The sequence below is a fragment of the Apodemus sylvaticus genome, chromosome 16 (assembly GCF_947179515.1).
Source record: "Apodemus sylvaticus chromosome 16, mApoSyl1.1, whole genome shotgun sequence".
Classification (NCBI taxonomy): domain Eukaryota; kingdom Metazoa; phylum Chordata; class Mammalia; order Rodentia; family Muridae; genus Apodemus; species Apodemus sylvaticus.
The window spans coordinates 72191346-72211428 of NC_067487.1; the positions used below are offsets into that span (position 1 = coordinate 72191346).

The 20083-nt window shown below is 35.4% G+C and overlaps 1 protein-coding gene across 2 annotated transcripts in view; it reads right to left on the reverse strand.

Annotated features, from left to right (window-relative positions):
• The window catches only part of Edil3 (EGF like repeats and discoidin domains 3), a 513587-nt gene that overhangs the window by 139572 nt on the left and 353932 nt on the right, over positions 1-20083 (reverse strand). For both annotated transcript variants that reach the window (XM_052159696.1, XM_052159695.1), the window contains one exon: positions 1392-1547. In XM_052159696.1, coding sequence (XP_052015656.1) covers positions 1392-1547 — 156 coding nt within the window. The remainder of the gene's footprint in view (positions 1-1391; positions 1548-20083) is intronic.

The following is a 20083-nucleotide window of genomic DNA, read 5'->3' on the forward strand; positions in this document are numbered from 1 at the left end:
CATGTGTGTATAGATATATATTTGCATAGATTCCTTAATCATTTTCTTCTATGCATTCAATGTTTCACTCAAAACTATTTTTAAAAAATTATAATAAATCGTTATTAAGAATTTAAGAAGTGCCTTGCCATCAGCACTCACCAATAACAACAACGGCAGCAGCAACAGCAGTAGCAACCACAACAGCCATATGTGAAATCTGAATTAAAATTAAAATTATAGACTGCTGTGTGCTGGGTCATAATAATACTCTGCTTACTAAAGAAAAGATTTATTTATTTTATCTGTACATGTGTTTTGCATACATGTGTGTATGGACACTAATTGTGTGCCTAGTATCCACCAAGGTTAGACAAAAACATTAGATCCATTGAAATTGTAGTTAACTAGATTGTTATAAGCTACAGTGTAGGGTGCTGGAAACCTCACTCAAGTCCTCTACAAGAACAATAAATGCTCTTATTTGCTGAGCCATATCTCTAGCCTCCTTATTTACCACGTTAAAGGCCAGGACTATAGAAACAGAGGAAGTCATTCTCTCTCTCTGTCTCTCCATATCTTTGTATCTATCTATGTATCTATCTGTGTATCTGCGTATTATCTATAATCTTATCTATCTATCTATCATCTATCTATCTATCTATCTATCTATCTATCTATCTATCTATCTATCTATCTATGTATCTATCATTTATCTATCTATCTTTCTATCCATCTCTCATCTATCATCTATCTGCCTATCTATTTATCAACTATATAACTTTTTTGTCTGCCTGTCTGTCTATCATTTGTGTCTTAAAAATTAGCACCCTAAAGTCTACATCTTAACTTGAGTCTGTTCACTTGCAAATGAATAAACTTTTCAGGTAGAGCCATTCCTTCTATGCATTTTGATCAGACTTTTAAGTGTTATTACAAAATGAATTAGTTTAAAATTCTGAACACCAATACAAAAGGAACACTACAACATTTTAGTTTCAGTGACAAATACATTTCCAATGCAAAATATGTACAGATTTCCACTATTTCTATTATTTGATATTCTTGTTTTTGCAATAATTTATTTGATTGAGGGAAAAGCTATCTGTAAAAGCAAAGAAAATACATTGGGAAGCTGATTGTCTTTAAAGTAGCTTAACTGTTTTGCACAACACTCTGCTAACTTTTTGAGAAGTATTTGTAGGAACACCAATTAAAATCTGAGAGAAGTTTTTAAGTGGCAGCTGTTAGAAATTTCTAACTTTGGGAAGCCCTTCTCCCTTTCCCCAATTAAATCCCAAAGCTGCAGAAATATATTTGAACATAAGCCTCTAGCAGAAGGCTCAGGTGTCACTTGGTAACACGGTCATCGTGGAATCTTAGTTAAATTTCGCAGAGTGAGTTAGTCTTACCATGTCTTCATTGGTGCCTTTTGCTTTGTACATTGCCCAGCTCTTCCCATCATTGCTGTAGGCAATTTTGTAGGATTTTATGTATTCTGGGCTTCCAATCCTTTTTGCTCCTTGGGTAATAACCCCAGTGACTCTCATTTTTCTTTGCAAATTTATCTGAAGAGACAAATATGATCAATGAAAACCTCTCTCGTTGCTGTCAGGGTTTCAATATGGGCAAGATCAATGCTAGGAACAGCACATTTTACTGATCTTCATAGATTTAACTGATATGAAATGCAATGAATATTCAGTATTTTTCATGCACATATATCAAACTGTGTTATCTTAACTTTAAATTAAAAATATCTTCCAGTGATGGCATATAAAAACACTATTACATGTTCAGTGCACCGCTCTCCTCCAACATAGAAACAGAAAGTCTTTGGTTAGCCATGTTATGCAAAGTTTCTTCATTAATTCAGTGATGGAAACACTCTTCCGTTTAAAGTAATCCTGTTATCACTGTGAAATTCTGATGGCAAAGTGATTGATTGTTAGTGTATCTCACTGACAGAGGACTCCAGAGTTTCCACTGGAAGTGAGCATAGCTTAGCGAGCGCACTGGAATGGTGAATATTAGAAGAAGAAAAGCTAAAAGCACAAATGTGCCAGAACCAAGCATCTGTGCTCTCTGGCTCTTTCTACTTTCATTTCTGCTGTCGTGGGCAAAGGGTCATGGGATGGGGGAGCGTTAGAGCTTTAGCTAACAGTTGCTTTTCTCTTCAGTTTCTCACATGGCAACTTTCTAATTGATATGCCTTTCTCATTGTAACTCAATTTGCTGCAGGAATCATAGACAGCTACATTTTAAAAATATGATTCTGTCATTTGAATAGGAAACACCTTTTGACTCTTATTTTATATCTAGGATAGAAACATGCTTTATTCGATTTACAAAATAAAGATCAAACTTTATTTCATTTTCTCACAGTGCTTTCATTATATTTACACATTTATATTTAACAGAAAATTGCCATTTTAGATAAATTGCTATAAATCATTAGTCTCTCTACCACTTTTGCTGAGAAAAGTCATCAAACCCCAGGAGCTTGTGAATAGGCTTTTCTATGATCTGATAAGCCTTTGAGATTAGCATTTAAATAGTAGAGGTTGTGAAAGAAGGTACCAGAGGCACTATATCAAACAGTCTTCTCAATGTCTCCCTATTCTCTGACTGTCATGACTTTAGGGCCACCTTCTGTAAAGCTCATTCTTACTCTTGTAACATTTCATATATATATGAATATAGAGGTGAGGGGGATAGTCCCTACTTCAATATGCTGAGCAGAGTATCCACTCTTTCAGTGAAGTTTAACATTGCTAGTTCCCAGATAATCTATATTCTGAAGCATACAGTCACTGATGGATTGTCAAATGGTTCCATATATATATATGAATATATAGGTGAGGGGGATAGTCCCTACTTCAATATGCTGAGCAGAGTATCCACTCTTTCAGTGAAGTTTAACATTGCTAGTTCCCAGATAATCTATATTCTGAAGCCTACAGTCACTGATGGATTGTCAAATGGTTCCATGCTTCCTCAACAATGCTGTGTGGATTGACCCTTACATTCAACGGTGTATTTCTCACATTGTGGTCAGACATCAAAATGACTGTGGTTGTATTCTCAACTCCATTCTTGCTTATGGGCTCAGAAAGTGAACACAGTCCTCAAATGTAAATTTTACTCACTGCCTTTAGTATTTATCTGCACTTGTTTGAGTCTGCTGATGGTTAGATGTGGTGCTTTTATTGTGTACTGCATACTAGTTAAACCCTGATAGACACTTTCATTATGTTTAGTAGATCTTCAAGTTGCTATGCAACCAATTTGCCTATGAACCTTTTTCCTCTTCTTGTTTAACTCTGGGGAGTCTTCTGAGTGTGCATCTTCCACATATATGTAATATAAACATTGGACACTTTGAATTATGTTTCCTCCCATTTTGGAAGCCAGCCTCTTTTTAAAACCACATTTCATACTGCAGAGAATTCCTTTCTCAATTATGGTTTATCTCATTTCAATTATCTTGTTTATGCCTCTTGTAGACAGCCAAATTATTTCAGCTAGAAATTTGGCTGATGAGATATACAGTAATTTTCTAAAGCATAAGTGAGAGAACTGTACAGAATTATATAATAGAAATCTAAAATAGTTTTCTCCAAATTATTAGAAATTGTTTTAAAAGGTTTAGATTTTCTCCAGTATATAACATCTAAATATATAATCTAAGAATGTAGAACTCCAGTTAGTAAATTCTCATCTCACGTCAATTATCACAAATAAGTAAACATTTGTAATGAAATGTCAGCAATGTTTTCATTAAATAATAAAGAAAACAAACTTTTTAAAGTTATGTCCATAGTATAGATTCTAGGATTTCATTGGGCTTTAGAATACTTATAATTATATACCTGGAATTATTATTCTTGTAAAATCGGAATTCAATACAATGAAATGAGAATTTCATTGTCATGATGGAACTCAAATTTAAAACTAGGAATCTAAGTTGTTAAAAATAAATAAAAAATAATGTTGGCCTTGGAGGGAGACTAAGCCATTATTTTAGAGGCATTGCCACTTTAGACACCTGCTGTAAGCAGACCTAATTCATCCTATAAAACTTTTCTATGTTTGATTCCTGCCAGGCAACGTATTCAACTGATGTTAGATTATCTTACCTTGCGGACCAGAGTGGACACTATACTAACTGTCTTTTGAAAATCACATTGAATATTTTTAAATTATTCTGTGAGTCCTTATATTCAAAAATATATTTTCATTTATATAAATGGTTACAAAATTGATATTTCTGCACAGATATATATGCTGTGTGACTATAAAAGACCAAAGTACCTTTTGAGGTATTTGTAGCACATTGTGTCCCTTAATGAATGGGAATAGAAACATTCTCACAGCTTTGCATGCATACGCCCACACCGAGGCCAAGCAGGGACAGAGAGAAGTGGGCTAGGCACACCGACTGTGTTACTTCCTACCTATGCAATGTTCAACTTGTCTAAGCATTGAAGTTTAATTTTATGAACAGTTTAAGAGATTTTTAATAAAATTTTGACATATAAACAGTATAAAATATACACATGAAAAATTTGCCACCTAGAAAACATAAGAACTATTTAATATTTGGTTTGATTTTTGGGTTTTGTTTATCAGGGGCATGTTAAATTAAAAGCATTCCACTAGTATTTAGTTCTCAAGGAGAATAATTATAATCACCCCAATCTAATTTTGTAAATGACTTTGAGAATTCTGTATCACTAAAACACTTAGGGCTACAATTATTAAGAATATACCATACATGAGTGTTTATATGCTTGTGTGTGATGTATGTGTGTGTTTATATGTGCATGTGTGCATATGTGTGTGAATGTATACCCATACACTATGTAACTTTGTATTTAAACATGTATGTTTGAACTATGTGTATCTTTGTGTATATTTGTATGTGTATACATTTATGTGTATCTGTATGTATATATTTGTATATGTATGCTTGTAAATGTATGTTTATTTATGTAAATATCACCATGAGATTCAACATGATATGCAGGGGGTGAATCTAAAAATTTTTTTGAAAAGATAGAAATTCAAATGGGCTTCAGGGCTTAAAGTAAATAGTAAAATGTTCTTGTAAAACAGTAAAAATGTTCTTGTAAGAAATATCATATACAAAGCTTTCTATCAAATATTCTAAAACTTGTGTGTAGAACAAGAAATTAAAGTGTTTTTCTATCCTTTTCCTGAAGAGAGTTATGCAAGTGTTTTAATCCTCCACACCCAGTACAATCTTTGTTTAAAGGCTCCTTCTGAATTCTAAGAGTCTGGACCAATGACCCTTTACTGCTCGAAGCAGTGATTCTCTTCCTCCATTTCCTTTGCACAAAGTATTTTCAGATTATCCAGCTAAATAAGACAGACTCTAGACAATGGGGAAAAGACACAGCCAGCACCTAAGTTAAAATAAAACACAAATGTACTTTTATCTCAGTGCGTGTTTGCCTTACCAGAGCACACATTCTTAGTCAAGAGTAAAGTCTAATTTGTTCAGAAATTTTGGTTGGAATAGTATTCTCTTCCTTTGTGTCTTACTTCTAACATTCTATTTCAAGAAATGGCTGAAAAAAATGACAGATTAATCATACACTGAAACACACACACACACACACACACACACACACACACACAGCAAGAGTACAGTCCTAATATTACTATGGGAAAGCTTTAGTGCAATTGGAAAATTTCAGATTTCAGTACTTCTTCTGCCTGAAGCATATGAAGTAGAATTCCAGGTCCTGAGGGATGTTGGGTATAAAAATTCTACACATTCTCCTGCTGAGTTTGTTTGTATGAGCTCTACTCGGGTACCAGTTGACACTCAAATATGGGCGAGATTCAAAGGGGAGCCTACGGTTATGGGCAAGCCTGTGTGTTCCATCCACCCTCTGCACTCCACATCCCACTTAGGGACTGAACAAGTAAAGCAGTGGCTGGGAAAGTAGAAACAAGGGCTCTTACAGCTTGATGGAGAGCCACTCTAGATGTGTAGTGGAGCTCTAGGGTCAATGAGAGGACATGTCTCAAGATTAAAGAAACAAACGTGGAGAACAAACATGGAAAGGGCTCAGTGTTAGCCTTGGGCCTTCACATGTATGAACAAATGTGAGCACCTTCACATGAGTACATATACTATAAATCAAATATATTAAATAATGTGATAATGGTATACCTAGAAACAAAAAAATCGAGAAGAGAATTAAAAATATATATGTATATATAATTATATATGAATATATATACTTTTTGTGTATATATATATATATTGGTGTGTATATATATGTCTTATATATATATGTTTGTATAGTTATATATGTACTATTGTACATATACACATTGTATATATTTATATTATTTTTATATAAATAATTATGCATATAATTGTATATGAAATTAATGATATTTAACTTAAGAGAAAGAAACATCAAAATCTATACTGGTACAATTTGGTAGGTGTCTTAAATAATCAATATCTCAACATCTACTACTTCATCCCAGGAAATTTCCAGAAGAACTGAGTGCTTAATGAAAAATATAAAGAAAGAAAGGACTAGTCAGAGAAAAGTAGAATTTAATGTCTTTTTTTTTTTTTTTTAGAGACACGGTTTCTCTGTGTAGCCCTGGCTGTCCTGGAACTCACTCTGTAGATCAGGCTGACCTCAAACTCAGAAATCTGCCTGCTTCTGCCTCTCAAGTGCTAGGATTAAAGGTGTGCACCACCACTGCCCTGCCTATTTTTTTTTTTAACTTTTTCTTGAGACAGGTTTTCTCTGTGTAGCCCTGGCTGTCCTGGAACTCACTCTGTAGACCAGGCTGGAAATCAGAATTTAACATCATCTCAGATGGGGACTTGGAAGACAGTTCTGTGCTTATGAGCTCTTACTACTCTTTCAGAGGACCCAGGTTTGGATCCCAGCCCCAACATGGCAGATCACAATCTTTAGTAACTAGTTACAGACGATCTGATGCTCTCTCTGTCATCCATGAGCATGACATATATAAGTAAAGCCCATATAAGTACATACAAAAAGAAAAAAAAACCCACTCATACATGTAATGTAAGTCCAAAGAGTAGTATCAAAGGGAGAAATGTTTTTCTACATGAAACACAATTTTAAAGTCTTATATGAAACAGAAGTGTCTTCAAGAAACAAGCTAAGGCACAAATGTCAAGGAAAGATTAATAATTTGCAATTCATATCATAGCAAAGTCATTCATATAAAGAATGGATAATCTTTTATCGCTCACAAGTATAATTACACATAGGTAAATTGACAAGTTCAAAGCCAGTCTTTTCAGCACTGTGTATCGTAGAACAAAATTTCCAATAATTTAAAAGTTCTATGAAGAGATAAATATGGATTTTCATGATATAAAAGTTGAGAAAGTTGTTACTTTCAAGTTTTAAAACAAACGAACAAGAATGAGAGACAGAGGGTTACAGGGATAGCAGTGATGAGGCGATTAAGGGAAGGGAATTGAGTGGGAAAAGAAAAAGGAAGAGACAGAAGAGATAAGAGATCTTTAACATTAATACAGGAAACACGCAGATCCTTATCAATCTACAGTGAATTATATATATCCAATAAACCCAAATAACTTAAGATTTCTGTTATACCAATAAATCACAAGGAAAGTTCATAGTAATGGCTGAACTACCAAGACTTGACTAGCATGGCAGTGTGTTGTGTGTGTGTGTGTGTGTGTGTGTGTGTGTGTGTGTGTGTGTGATGTCTTTGACCTTAGCACTTGAGACAGAAAGATTGGCATGAGTGAGAAGTGATTGAAAGTTTGAGTTACAACTGAGACTGGCATATAAAGGAAAGCTCTGTCAAAACCAAGACCAGAATCAGAACCAGAGAGAGAACCAGAACCAAAACCAAAAGGAACTAGAATTTTCTGTTTTGTCAGAAAATATAGCTCAAACTTTTAGCCTTAGAATATTCATATAAAATCATTGAAAGCACAAATATTATAATTAGTCTGTGTGTGTGTGTGTGTGTGTGTGTGTGTGTGTGTGTGTTAATATGTATGAGCAGAGAAGATTGTGTTAGGTACTTATAATAAAACACTTTAGAAATGTTAGTTACTTGTTGTATAGGTCTTTCACTTGTTTGGTTAGAGTCACCCCAAGATACTTTATGCTGTTTGTGGCTATTGTGAAGGGTGTCATTTCCCTAATTTCTTTCTCAGTCTGCTTATCCTTTGAGTATAGAAAGGCTACTGATTTGCTTGAGTTGATTTTGTAACCAGCCACTTTGCTGAAGTTGTTTATCAGCTGTAGGAATTCTCTAGTAGTGTTTTGGGTCACTTAAGTAGACTATCATATCTGCAAATAGTGATAGTTTGACTTCTTCCTTTCCAATTTGTATCCTTTTGACCTCCTTATGTTGTCTAATTGCTCTAGCTAGGACTTCAAGAACTATATTGAAAAGATCTCTGAAGAAGGAAATTGAAGAAGACCTCAGAAAATGGAAAAATCTTCCATGCTCATGGATTGGCAGGATTAATATAGTTGAAATGACCATCTTGCCAAAAGCAATCTACAAATTCAATGCAATCCCCATCAAAAACCCAACTCAGTTCTTCATAGAGTTAGAAAGAGCAATTCTCAAATTCAACTGGAATAACAAAAAACCCAGGATAGCTAAAACTATTCTCAACAACAAAATAAATTTTGGGTTAATCAGTATCCCTTACCTCAATCATTACTACAGAGCAATAGTGATAGAAAATGCACGGTATTGCAGGCAAGTGGATCAATGGAATAGGATTGAAGACCCAGAAATGAACCCACACACCTATGTTCACTTGATCTTCGAAAAAGGAACTGAAAACATCCAGTAGAAAAAAAGATAGCCTTTTCAACAAATGGTGCTGGTTCAATTGGAGGTCAGCATGCCGAAGAATGTGAATTTATCCATTCTTATCTCCTTGTACTAAGATCAATTCCAAGTGGATCAAGGACCTCCACATAAAACTGGACACACTGAAACTAGTAGTAAAGAAACTGGGGAAGATCCTTGAGGACATGGGCACAGGGGAAAAGTTCCTGAAGAGAACACCAATAGCTTATGCTCTAAGATCAAGAACTGCCAAATGGAACCCTATAAAATTACAAAGTTTCTGTAAGGCAAAAGAGACTGGGACAAAATGTCAACAAACAGATTGGGAAAGGATCTTCACCAACCCTAAATCTAACAGAGGGCTAATATCTAATATATACAAAGAACTCAAGAAGGTAGACCGCAGAGAACCAAATAACCCTATTAAAAAGTGGGGTACAGTGCTAAACAAAAAATTTTCAAATGAAGAACTTCAGATGGCTGAGAAGCACCTTAAGAAATGTTCAACATCATTAGTCATTAGGGAAATGCAAATCAAAACAACCCTGAGATTTCACCTCACATCGGTCAAGCTAACGTTAAAAACTCAGGAGACAGTAGGTGTTGGCGAGGATGTGGAGAAAGAGGAACATTCCTCCACTGCTGGTAGGATTGCAAGATGGTACAATCACTTTGGAAATCAGTCTGGTGGTTCCTCAGAAATCTGGGCATGACACTTCCAGAGGACCCTGTTATACCTCTCCTGGGCATATACCCAGAGGATTCCCCAGCATGCAATAAGGACACATGTTCCACTATGTTCATAGCAACCCTGTTTGTAATAGCCAGAAGCTGGAAGGAACCCAGGTATCCCTCAACAGAGGAATGGATGCAAAAAATGTGGCATATTTACACAATGGAGTACTTTTCAGCCATTAGAAACAATGAATTCATGAAATTCTTAGACAAATGGATGGAGCTAGAGAACATCATACTAAGTGAGGCAACCCAGTCTCAAAGGATCAGTCATGGTATCCACTCACTGATAAGTGGACATTAGCCTAGAAACGTGGAATACACAAGACATAATCCACATATTAAATGATGTTCAAGAGGAATGGAGGAGTGGCCCCTGGTTCTGGAAAGACTCAGTGCAGCAGTATATGGGAATACCAGACCAGGGACATAGGAAGTGGTGGATAAGGGAATAGAAGGAGGGAAGAGGGCTTATGGGACATAAGTGGAGTCGGGAACCAGAAAAGGGGAAATCATTTGAAATGTAAATGAAAAATATATCGAATAAAAATAAAGAAAGAAAGAAATGTTGGTTACTTTAAGCCTTAGAAGTGGATTGGGAGATAAAGCACTTGGCTGAGCAAGGCTGATGGACCAGGCTCAGTCTCCAGGGCCCATGTAAAGATGAGAGTACAAAATTTACTACAAAAAGTTGCCCTCTAATCTCCACACATGACCATGCCACATGCAAGCCCACCAACATACAGAGATAATATAAAAAATAAAATTCAATTAAAAATATTTATTATGTACAAATAATAAAATGGTCACAAGCTACTAGAAATATCAACTTTTGTGAAAAAATGCATTATACAAGTATAAGCAAAAATTTACTGAGAAGTTTGTTTATATTTTTCTAAATTTCTCTTAGATACAACTTGAGTAGGCTTACTCTCATTACCACATTAAATCCATTAGAATGCACTATTTTGCCAGAGATATATGAAGAAAATGCAGCTTTATATACATGAATAATTAAGATGTAGTTTAATAATTTATCTAATAATTTTGAATACTTTTCTTTGATATCACATTAGAGGATGGAACTTTTGTCTTTATTTTTCTGAAAAAGCAGCTTCTTCAATTTTACTCTAAAATCCAATTTTTCCCAATGAATTTTTCTCATCTGTATCTTAAAGTCTGTGGATTATCTTTTAATGGGTCATTTCCTCATGTACTATTCTATAAAATTGTTCATTGATTGTTTCAAACATACTGGCTCATTAAACTATGCTTATTTTTTCCAAGTGATGACAGTTAATATTATTTAATTTTAAAAAATCATGTTAATTAATATCAACACCAATTTCACCAAAACAGAACTTTTCATTTATTACAAACTATCAAAATAATGATGGAGCTTGTGAAGTTTTACAACACTAATTTGAACTTGAAATTTCTGATTTTATATCAGTAAATAGTGTCAGCTGTTTTCCCTCGTGTAGAGCAACTCTGTCAAATAACTAGGAACTGCGGCTATAATTAATCTGACAATTGTTCTGTGACATAAACCTGGTGCTACAGTCATGAGGGAGGGGAGTTCACATAGAAAGTCACATAATCATTCAAACTGCAGCACTCAGCAAAGCATGTTTTCTACTATTCCCATTGCCTGGCACAGAATGTGAAAGACTTAACAGGGACTGACAGTTAATTAAGTCAGCTGTCATTATCGTGTCATTAGGGAAAATTTTAAATGAACAGTGTGTTATTGCTTTGCTCCTAAATGTGCATGACAGAGATGATCCAGTGACAGTAACTATAGTTTGCTACCACTGTCTTGATTTCTGTTACGATCTGGGTTTTCATGTGCATTATCAGTATATCCCTATTTCTATTTCAAGGGTTTGCTTAAATAGCTTATTTCATTTTGATTCAAATTCATTTTTAGCTTTTCTTGTTTGGTGTAATATAGATTTTAAAAGTATATTATGATTCTTTAATTTTCATGGTCTTTATCTCAATGTCCCCATTTTCATCTCTAATTTTATTGGTTTACATCTTCTACCTCCATCTCTTGGTTAATTTGGTTAAGAGTTTGTCAATCCTTTTTTATTATCTGTGTATCAACTCTTCATTTCATTGATTCAAAGTACTGATTTTTGTGGTTGTTTATTTGCTTGTCTCTGTTTTGTTAATGTCAGCCCCGTGTTCCTTATATACTCCCATTTAGTCTCTTTGGACATTATTTCTTAGTTGTCTTCGATAGAGTTTTACTGCTGTGAAAAGATGCCATGACCAAGGCAACTCTTAGAAAGACAACATTTAATTGGGAGTGGCTTACAGGTTCAGAGGTTCAGTCCACTATCCTCAAGGTGAGAACATGGTGACCTCCAGGCAGGCACGCTGCAGGAGGAGCTGATAGTTCTACATCTTCATCTGAGGGCAGCTAGCTTCCAGGCTAGGATTAAGTATTAGGATAAGTCTTAAAGCCCACACCCACAATGACATACCTACTCCAACAAGGCCACCCCTACTGCAAAAGGGCCACACATTCTAATAGTGCCTCTTCCTGGGCCAAGCATATATAAACCATCACATTAGTGTTCTAGATATTTTAGACATGTGTTTAGGTTATTAATATGCAATCTTCCCAGGTGTTTAACGTAAGAACTTCATGCTGTGAATTTGCCTCTTAAAATTCTTGACTTTGTTTAGTGGGTTTAGGTATGATGCACTTTCATTTTTTTTCAATTCTCAAAGTATTTAGTTTTCTTCTTCATTTCTGACTTGACCTGGATTTTCATCCAGTTGTTCAGTTTCCATGAGATACAAGTGTTACATTCCTGTTGATAATGAACCTTAAACTGGTGATCAGTTCCGAGGTAGGGAGTTACTTCAACTTTCCTATATTTGTGGAGAATTGCTTTGTGTCTTAATAGATGGTCTATTTTGGAAAAAGTTCCACGAACTATTGAATAGAATAAATATTATTCTTTAGTGTATAAGTATAACATTTTGTAGATATCTGATGGTTTCATTTGATTTATGACTTTATTAAATCTAATGTCCCTGTTTAGTTTTTGTCTTTATGTCTTGTCTATTGGGGAGAAAGGTTGTTAAAGTAACAACTATTATCTCAGGATTAGTATGTGATTTTTAGCTATTGCAGCATTTATTATTATGAATTTTAATCCCCTTGTATTTGGTGAATAAATATTTAGAATTATAGATCCTCATGGTGAATTCTTTCTTTAGTATGTAGTTACTTGACTTTCTCTTCTGATTAAATTTGGTTCAAAGTCCATTTTTCAGATAATAAAAGAGCTACATTTGTCTGATTCTTGTTACTTGGAAAACCTTTTTTTTTTTTTTATCTCTTTTACCTTAACTTAATCTTAAATTGATGGTATAGTGTGTTTCTTGGATGAAGCAGAAAGACAGATCTTATTTTCTAATCCAAACGAGTTGTCTTTGTCTTTTCATTGAAGCATTGAGATCATTATTATTGAAAGCTATCAATGAATTGTTTATACTGATTTCTGTTATTTTGCTGTTATGGCGTGGATTTTTTATAATTCCTTTTATTTATAGCTTTTGGGTTATTTGTTCCTTGTGTTTTCTTGGGAGTGGTTAAAACCTTTAGATTCCTTCTATAGAGCTTGATTGATAGAAACTGCTTAAATTTAGTTTCATTGTGGGATGCTTATCTTTCTCCTTAGTGTGTGAGTTCTAATTTCACAGGTATAATAGCCAGGTCTGGCATATATAGTCTCTCAGAGTTTGTAAATCATCCTCCTAAGCCCTTTTGGCATTCAGTCTCATTGAAAAGTCTAATTCTACTGTTCCTGCCTTTATATGAGACTTGGTCTTTCAGCTTTTAATATCATTTCTTTATTTTGTGCATTTAATGTTTTGAATATTGTGTCTCATGAGAAGTTTCCTTTTTGGTCTGGTAAGTTTTGTGTTATGTATGCATCTTGACTGGCATCTACTTCTTTAAATTCAAGACATATTCTATGATCTTAATTAAAAAAATAATTTGTGTGTGTTTGACCTGGATTTCCTCTTCCTCCAACCAAATGTTTGTAGGCTGGAGGAGTCGCTCTGGCAGATGAGAAGAATCATATCTAATAATACTCCCGAGAGTCCAAAATGGAGTAGGGAAAGGAGGTCACTCTTACCCCATCTAGCTCCAGGCTAAAGCTGGTGGCTGTGAGGTTTATGAGTTTATAGGAAGGCACAAATAAATGGATATTGTCTACGAGGAATGGTGGATTGTAATACTTAAAAGATAAACAAAGAATTAATTTATCAGTGAAGCTATAGTGAATCATTTCAAAGGAATGATAAGTTAAGAGGAAAAACAACCCTCTTGATCCAGAAATCATCTGAGAGAGGGCTGATATCCAATATATACAAAGAACATAAGAAGTTAGACCCCAGAAAAACAACCCTATTAAAAATGGTGTACAGAGCTAAACAAAGCATTTTCACCTGAAGAATTTTGGATGGCTGAGAAGCACCTTAAGAAATGTAGCAGTATAAGACAAAACCAGAACAGGGAAGTGGGAAGGGATGGGTAGGAGAAGAGAAGGAAGGAAGGGGGCTTATGTGACTTTTGGGGAGTGGGGAACCAGAAAAGGGGAAATCATTTGAAATGTAAATAAAAAATATATCGAATAAAATTTAAAAGTAAATAAAAAAAAGAAATGTTCAACATCATTAGTCATTAGGAAAATGCAAATCCAAACAACCCTGAGATTTCACCTCACACCAGTCAGAATGGCTAGGATTAAAAACTCAGGAGACAGCAGGTGTTGGGAAGGATGTGGAGAAAGAGGAACACTCCTCCACTGCTGGTGGGATTGCAAGCTGATACAACCATTCTGGAAATCAGTCTGGCGGTCCCTCAGAAAACTGAGTATGACACTTCCGGAGAACCCTGCTATACCACTCCTGGGCATATACCCAGAGGATTCCCAAGCATGTAATAAGGATACATGTTTCACTATGTTCATTGCAGCCCTATTCATAATAGCCAGAAGCTGGAAAGAGCCCACATGTCCCTCAATGGAGGAATGGATACAAAAAAATGTGGTATATATACACAATGGAGTACTATTCAGCTATTATAAACAATGAATTCATGAAATTCTTAGACAAATGGATGGAGCTGGAGAACATCATCTTAAGTGAGGTAACCCAGTCTCAAAAGAACACTCACGGTATGAACTCACTGATAAGCAGATATTAGCCTAGAAGCTTAGAATACCCAAGACACAATCCACATATTAAATGATGTCCAAGAAGAATGAAGGAGTGGCCCCTGGTTATGGAAAGGCTCAGGGCAGCAGTGTAGGGTAATGCCAGAACAGGGAAGTGGGAAGCGTGGATGGGGGAACATAGCGAGGGAAGAGGGCATTTGGGACTTTTTGGAAGGAGGATCCTGGAAAGGGGAAATCATTTGAAATGTAAATAAAGACTATATCGAATAAAAAAATAAACAGAAAAAAACCACTTAACTCTCTGTGTTCTTAAGGCTGTACAAATTCAATATCTTATTGACAGATATTTTAAAAATGTAGGTTTTATAGACATCTATATTGGACTTTTACATCAGCCCAAATGTTGTAAAATAATGTTCTCTTTTTAAAAAAAATATGCGTATCAATTATTTTCAAAACATGTACCAAGCCAGGTGATATGTTTAAGATACAGAATGCTTAATGTTTAACATGGCTTTTATATATTAAATGCATCTTTATTTGTGTATGTGTGTATGTATTTACTTGTGTACAGTATGTGATACAGTATATATATATATATACATATGTATATATATATATATATATATATATATATATATATATATCCACTGGGTGAGAAGAGGCATTTGATTTTCTGATATTGGAATTAACTACAATTCTGAGACACCAGATACAGATTATTCTTCTGAAAGAGCAGCACAAGCTCTTAAGCACTCTCTGATTTGTAACATTTCCTTTTTCCTTTTTTTTTTTTTTTTTGGTTGTTTCTAATGTGAAAGTGTGTCATACATATTCCATAATGTAAGCTAGGACTCAGTGAAACTGCTTAACTAGGCTTTGTCATAGGTGGAAATAAAGTTTATTAGAAATATGAAACTTTCATGCAGCCATCTCTCTGGTGGTAGATATAGAATAGCCACAGACAATTGGTAGAGTCCACAGTTGCTATGGCTACCTCTTGGGAACAGAGAGCATATCCAGAAGACAGGGAAAGCCTTTGCCAGTCATAGAGTTGTGTAGCTGCAAGGAGAATGATATGCAAGCTAGACTACCAGGAAGGTTAGCATAGCAGTGGGGTGATGAGAAGAACCAGGAGGCTAGGAGGGGGCTTTGGTGTGTGTTATGAGCATATGATAATGGTGGTATATATTATGGTATCTGGTAATGGTAGTATGTATTATGGGTATATGGTTCTGGGGAAGTAATCACTTTTCCTGACAACAGTTTCTAATGGATGCTGAGTGTAATCTTCATCTATCTACCAGCAAATCTTGAATTTACACTCTAGAAGTCCAGCTTGACTTGAGCCCAGCCTGTCAATCTGAACATTATCACCAGTAGCTAACGTTAACAGGCAGTTGTCAGTCATCCTAAAGTGGGTGCTCAGAGCCGAACTCATTTGGACCAGCACCACATACGTGTTTCCCTCTGAGACCTGTCTAGAGGCCCCCAGGCAGTACCTGAGTAATTGAAACATCTGACACAGAGCTCCTAAATCTCCTCTAATAGCCTTGATGATAAAGCCTCTTTGTCTTGATGAGGCTATTCATTCTAGGCTCATTTTCAGGATAAGATCTGGTTGCCAGGGGAACCAGATATGTCATCATCAGAGATTTGGAACTTTCAATACTAAGTTAACACCCTCTGAGGAATCAAGAGACACTTGAGTTGAATTCCCAGGTCAATAGTGTTATCTATTAGGTTTATATATCAAAGCATGCATAAGCATCCAGATGCAGCCACCACGCTGTGGACAACTTTGGATAGGTCCCTGGAGGGTGGTGAGTTAGAAGGAGGGTGTACCCTCAGCACACTTTCTCCCATACTTTACTTAGTGTCTCTTCATCTGGCTGCTCCTCAGCATCCTTTCAAGTAACCTTTGCAATAAATTGGCACACATGATTGTTTGCCAAAGTTCTGTGAGCTATCCTAGTAAATCATTCTTTACCCGAGCTTCTGGTAGTGGGAATTTGATTTACTGCTAGTTGGTTTGAAAATTGCTTCCTCTGACTGGCATCTGAAGAGTGAGGTGATTTTTTTTCCTGAGCTTTTAACCTATGGAGCCAGTATGAACTCAGGCTAGTGTTACAATTAAGTTAAATTATTAGAATGAAATGACAGTCTTCACTTGAGAAATTGTCTCTTGGAGGGAAGAAATTTCATGAATTTGGTGACCAGAGATAGAACATTGAGTGGAAGAATTGTTTTTCCCTCAGATGTTTTCAGTTTTCAGCTATGTTTTCAGTGTTACCTGAAAACAATCTTCCTGGGAGGGGTTGTTTTAACAACTGTTAATTAAAATACCCTGCAGGCAAAACAAAAAAATAAAATAAAATAGCAACAACAAAACCAAAACAGACAATCATTTATATGGCTTGATAATAGAAATATTTGAGCCTCCTAGACATAATATCTACATAATATCTACATATTTCTACATAATATCTACATATCTACATATAGTTCACTTGGCATTGGAAAGAGTTAAAATATAAACAATATACATCATTATCAAAGTTCTGGAAGAAATTTAACTTAAACAGTATAAAGAATTGAAACTCCTTTTCTTCATTCACATAGTAATATAATATAGCAAAATATAATATAATATGAAATAGTATAATATGATACATAATATAGCACAATATTACCATATAGAACAATATCAACACCTTCTATGGAGGTTTGTATTATCGAGAGCCTCAGGATGATCCAGAAGTGTTTAGGACAGGGGATGAGAACTGTATCTGTTTCCCGTGTTTATCTGACTAGTTTTCCTAGCTGTGTGAGAATCTTATCAAGATAATCTAAATCAACAGAGAAAACCAGTTATACCTACAATATGTCCATGCAGTCTTAATCCTACTCCATGGTGGGTTCATGCCTGCAAGCACAATACTCTTAAGATTTTGAGTTAAATTATTCAGTCTGACTTTTTTTAATCCAAGACATTGTGTGTGTGTGTGCGCATGTGCATTTTTACAAGTTGTACTTGTGTATATTAATCCAACTCAGTAATTTAATTAGCCAGTAATCTCCAATTTATCCAGTTTTATTTTCTATTCTTTCATTACTTTGGCCAACTGGGATTTGAAAGTGTTAAATTGAAAGTATGGTAAATATTTCACAAACATTAAATATTTTACTATAGTAATTATTGAAATTATTTTATATTCATTTACTTGTTGTTAATCTCTTTCTGCATGTAATTTAGTCTATAAAATGTGTGCTTGTTTAGGAGAGAACAGTATATATAAAATGAGTATTATCCATACTTTCAGATAGTTGAGGGGATGCCTTAGGATTTATCCTTTATAGTTATGCAGGGGTGTACTATACTTGATGATCCTAGTAAAGACTTTTTTAATCTATAAAGGCATGAAAAATTCTTGTGAAATATTGCAAATAGCAAGTTACTGAATAAACCTCCAAATTGAGAAAATTTATTAACATTCAGGATTCATATTTGAACAACCTAACTAATATAATTTTGAAAAGATTCAAAAACCCAATTATTAATAATGTACTGCTGGGAAAGTAGATTCAAGAATGAAAAGATATAAATAATAGAATTAAAACATGTTTTTCTTTTAAACATCATAGGTATTACATGAGGTCTGAAGGGATAAATCAAAGGGTGAGTAAATTATCCTCCATTGACCTAGGAACTTATCAGCCTTTGGCAGGTGTCCAGTTAATCTCTTTGGTTAATGATGGGAAAAGAACATGTATATAAACATAACTACTGCTGTCTGCTTGTGACTCTACACCTGGTAAATCATCCATTCAAGGAGAACACCCCATTCACTGCACAGCATGCACCAGATATAACCCCCAGCAAGGCTGGTGTTGCTGCCTCTTCCAGCAACTTTGGTCAGGAATTCTTTATTCGACTTTTCTACCTGTCCATTAGATATTTCCTCTCTTTTGTGCGGTCTCCTCTCTTTTGTGCTATTGATGCTGCTAGTTTTTTTTTTCTTAACATTCTTTGTCATTTGGTTCACATTTCAGCCAAAAAAGTCAATTGACTCTATTTTGTATCCCATTGCATCTTTTGCATTATGTATGGAGGATAAATGTATATTAAAGTAGGTTGGAACTCTCACAAAGAACATCTTACTTCCTGATATAAAGATTTAAGTCCATGTGCACTGAATTTTGCATTTTTTCAAAATTTTTTTCTTAACTCCTATAGCTGATGCAAAATTGTAATTATTATCAATGTAAAAATCTGCTAGCTTGAAAAGATTCATTAAAAAGTAAAGGTAAATAAATATGAGTATGATGCCTCCACTTCCTCTCTGTCCTGGATGGTTTTGAGTGTCAACTTGACACGAGCTAGAATCACCAGAGAGGAAGCAGCCTCAGTTGAAGAAATGTCTCTGAGATTCAGCTGCAATCCTCTTCTCAAAGTCTTCAGTGGGGGAGGGCCCAGCCCATGGTGGGTGGTGTTATTCTTGTTTTCGTAGTCCTCGGTTTTATAAGAAAGCAGGCTGAGCAAGCCAGGGGAAGCAAGCCAGTAAGCAGCAGCAGCACACACTCCAGTGCCCCTGAACACCCACCAGTGGCCTCTACGCCTGTCTCCAAGATCCTGACCTGATTGTGTTTCTGTCCTGACTTCCTTCAGTGATGAACAATGATGTGGAAGGATAAGCTGAATAAATCATTTCCTCCCCAACTTACTTTTTGGTCATAGTGTTTCCCTGCAGCAATAGAAACTCACAACGAAGACACTGAACACTAGGAAACTATGAGAATAGAAGCCGAAGAAGAGAGCTGGAGAGATGAATAAGGAAGAAGCTGGGATTTGTGCATCATCAGTAATGCTAACTTTAAGCAAAGCATGCTAAGAAATATGTATATTGTATGTATATGCATATGTATATGTATAATGTATATGTATATGAAAATATATATGGTGGATATGATGTTCATGTACTTATTGTGTAAGCTCAGAGGAGAGAGTGTACTATGAGAAAGAAAGAGAAGAGAGAGACTGTGCACAAGTCACTTTGTGAAACTCCTCTGGGTGAATTTGCCAATAGGTAGTAAGTGGTCAGGAGCTGGTGTGATATGGGCACTGTAGATTCCAAAAATGGCTTGTACAATGTTTGTGTGTGTTTGTGTGTGTGTGTGTGTGTTTGTGTGTGCACATGTTCATGCATGTGTGTGCGTGTGTGTGTTTGTGTGTGCACAGGTGCATGCGTGTGTGTATGCGTGTGTGTGCCTGTGTGTGTGCA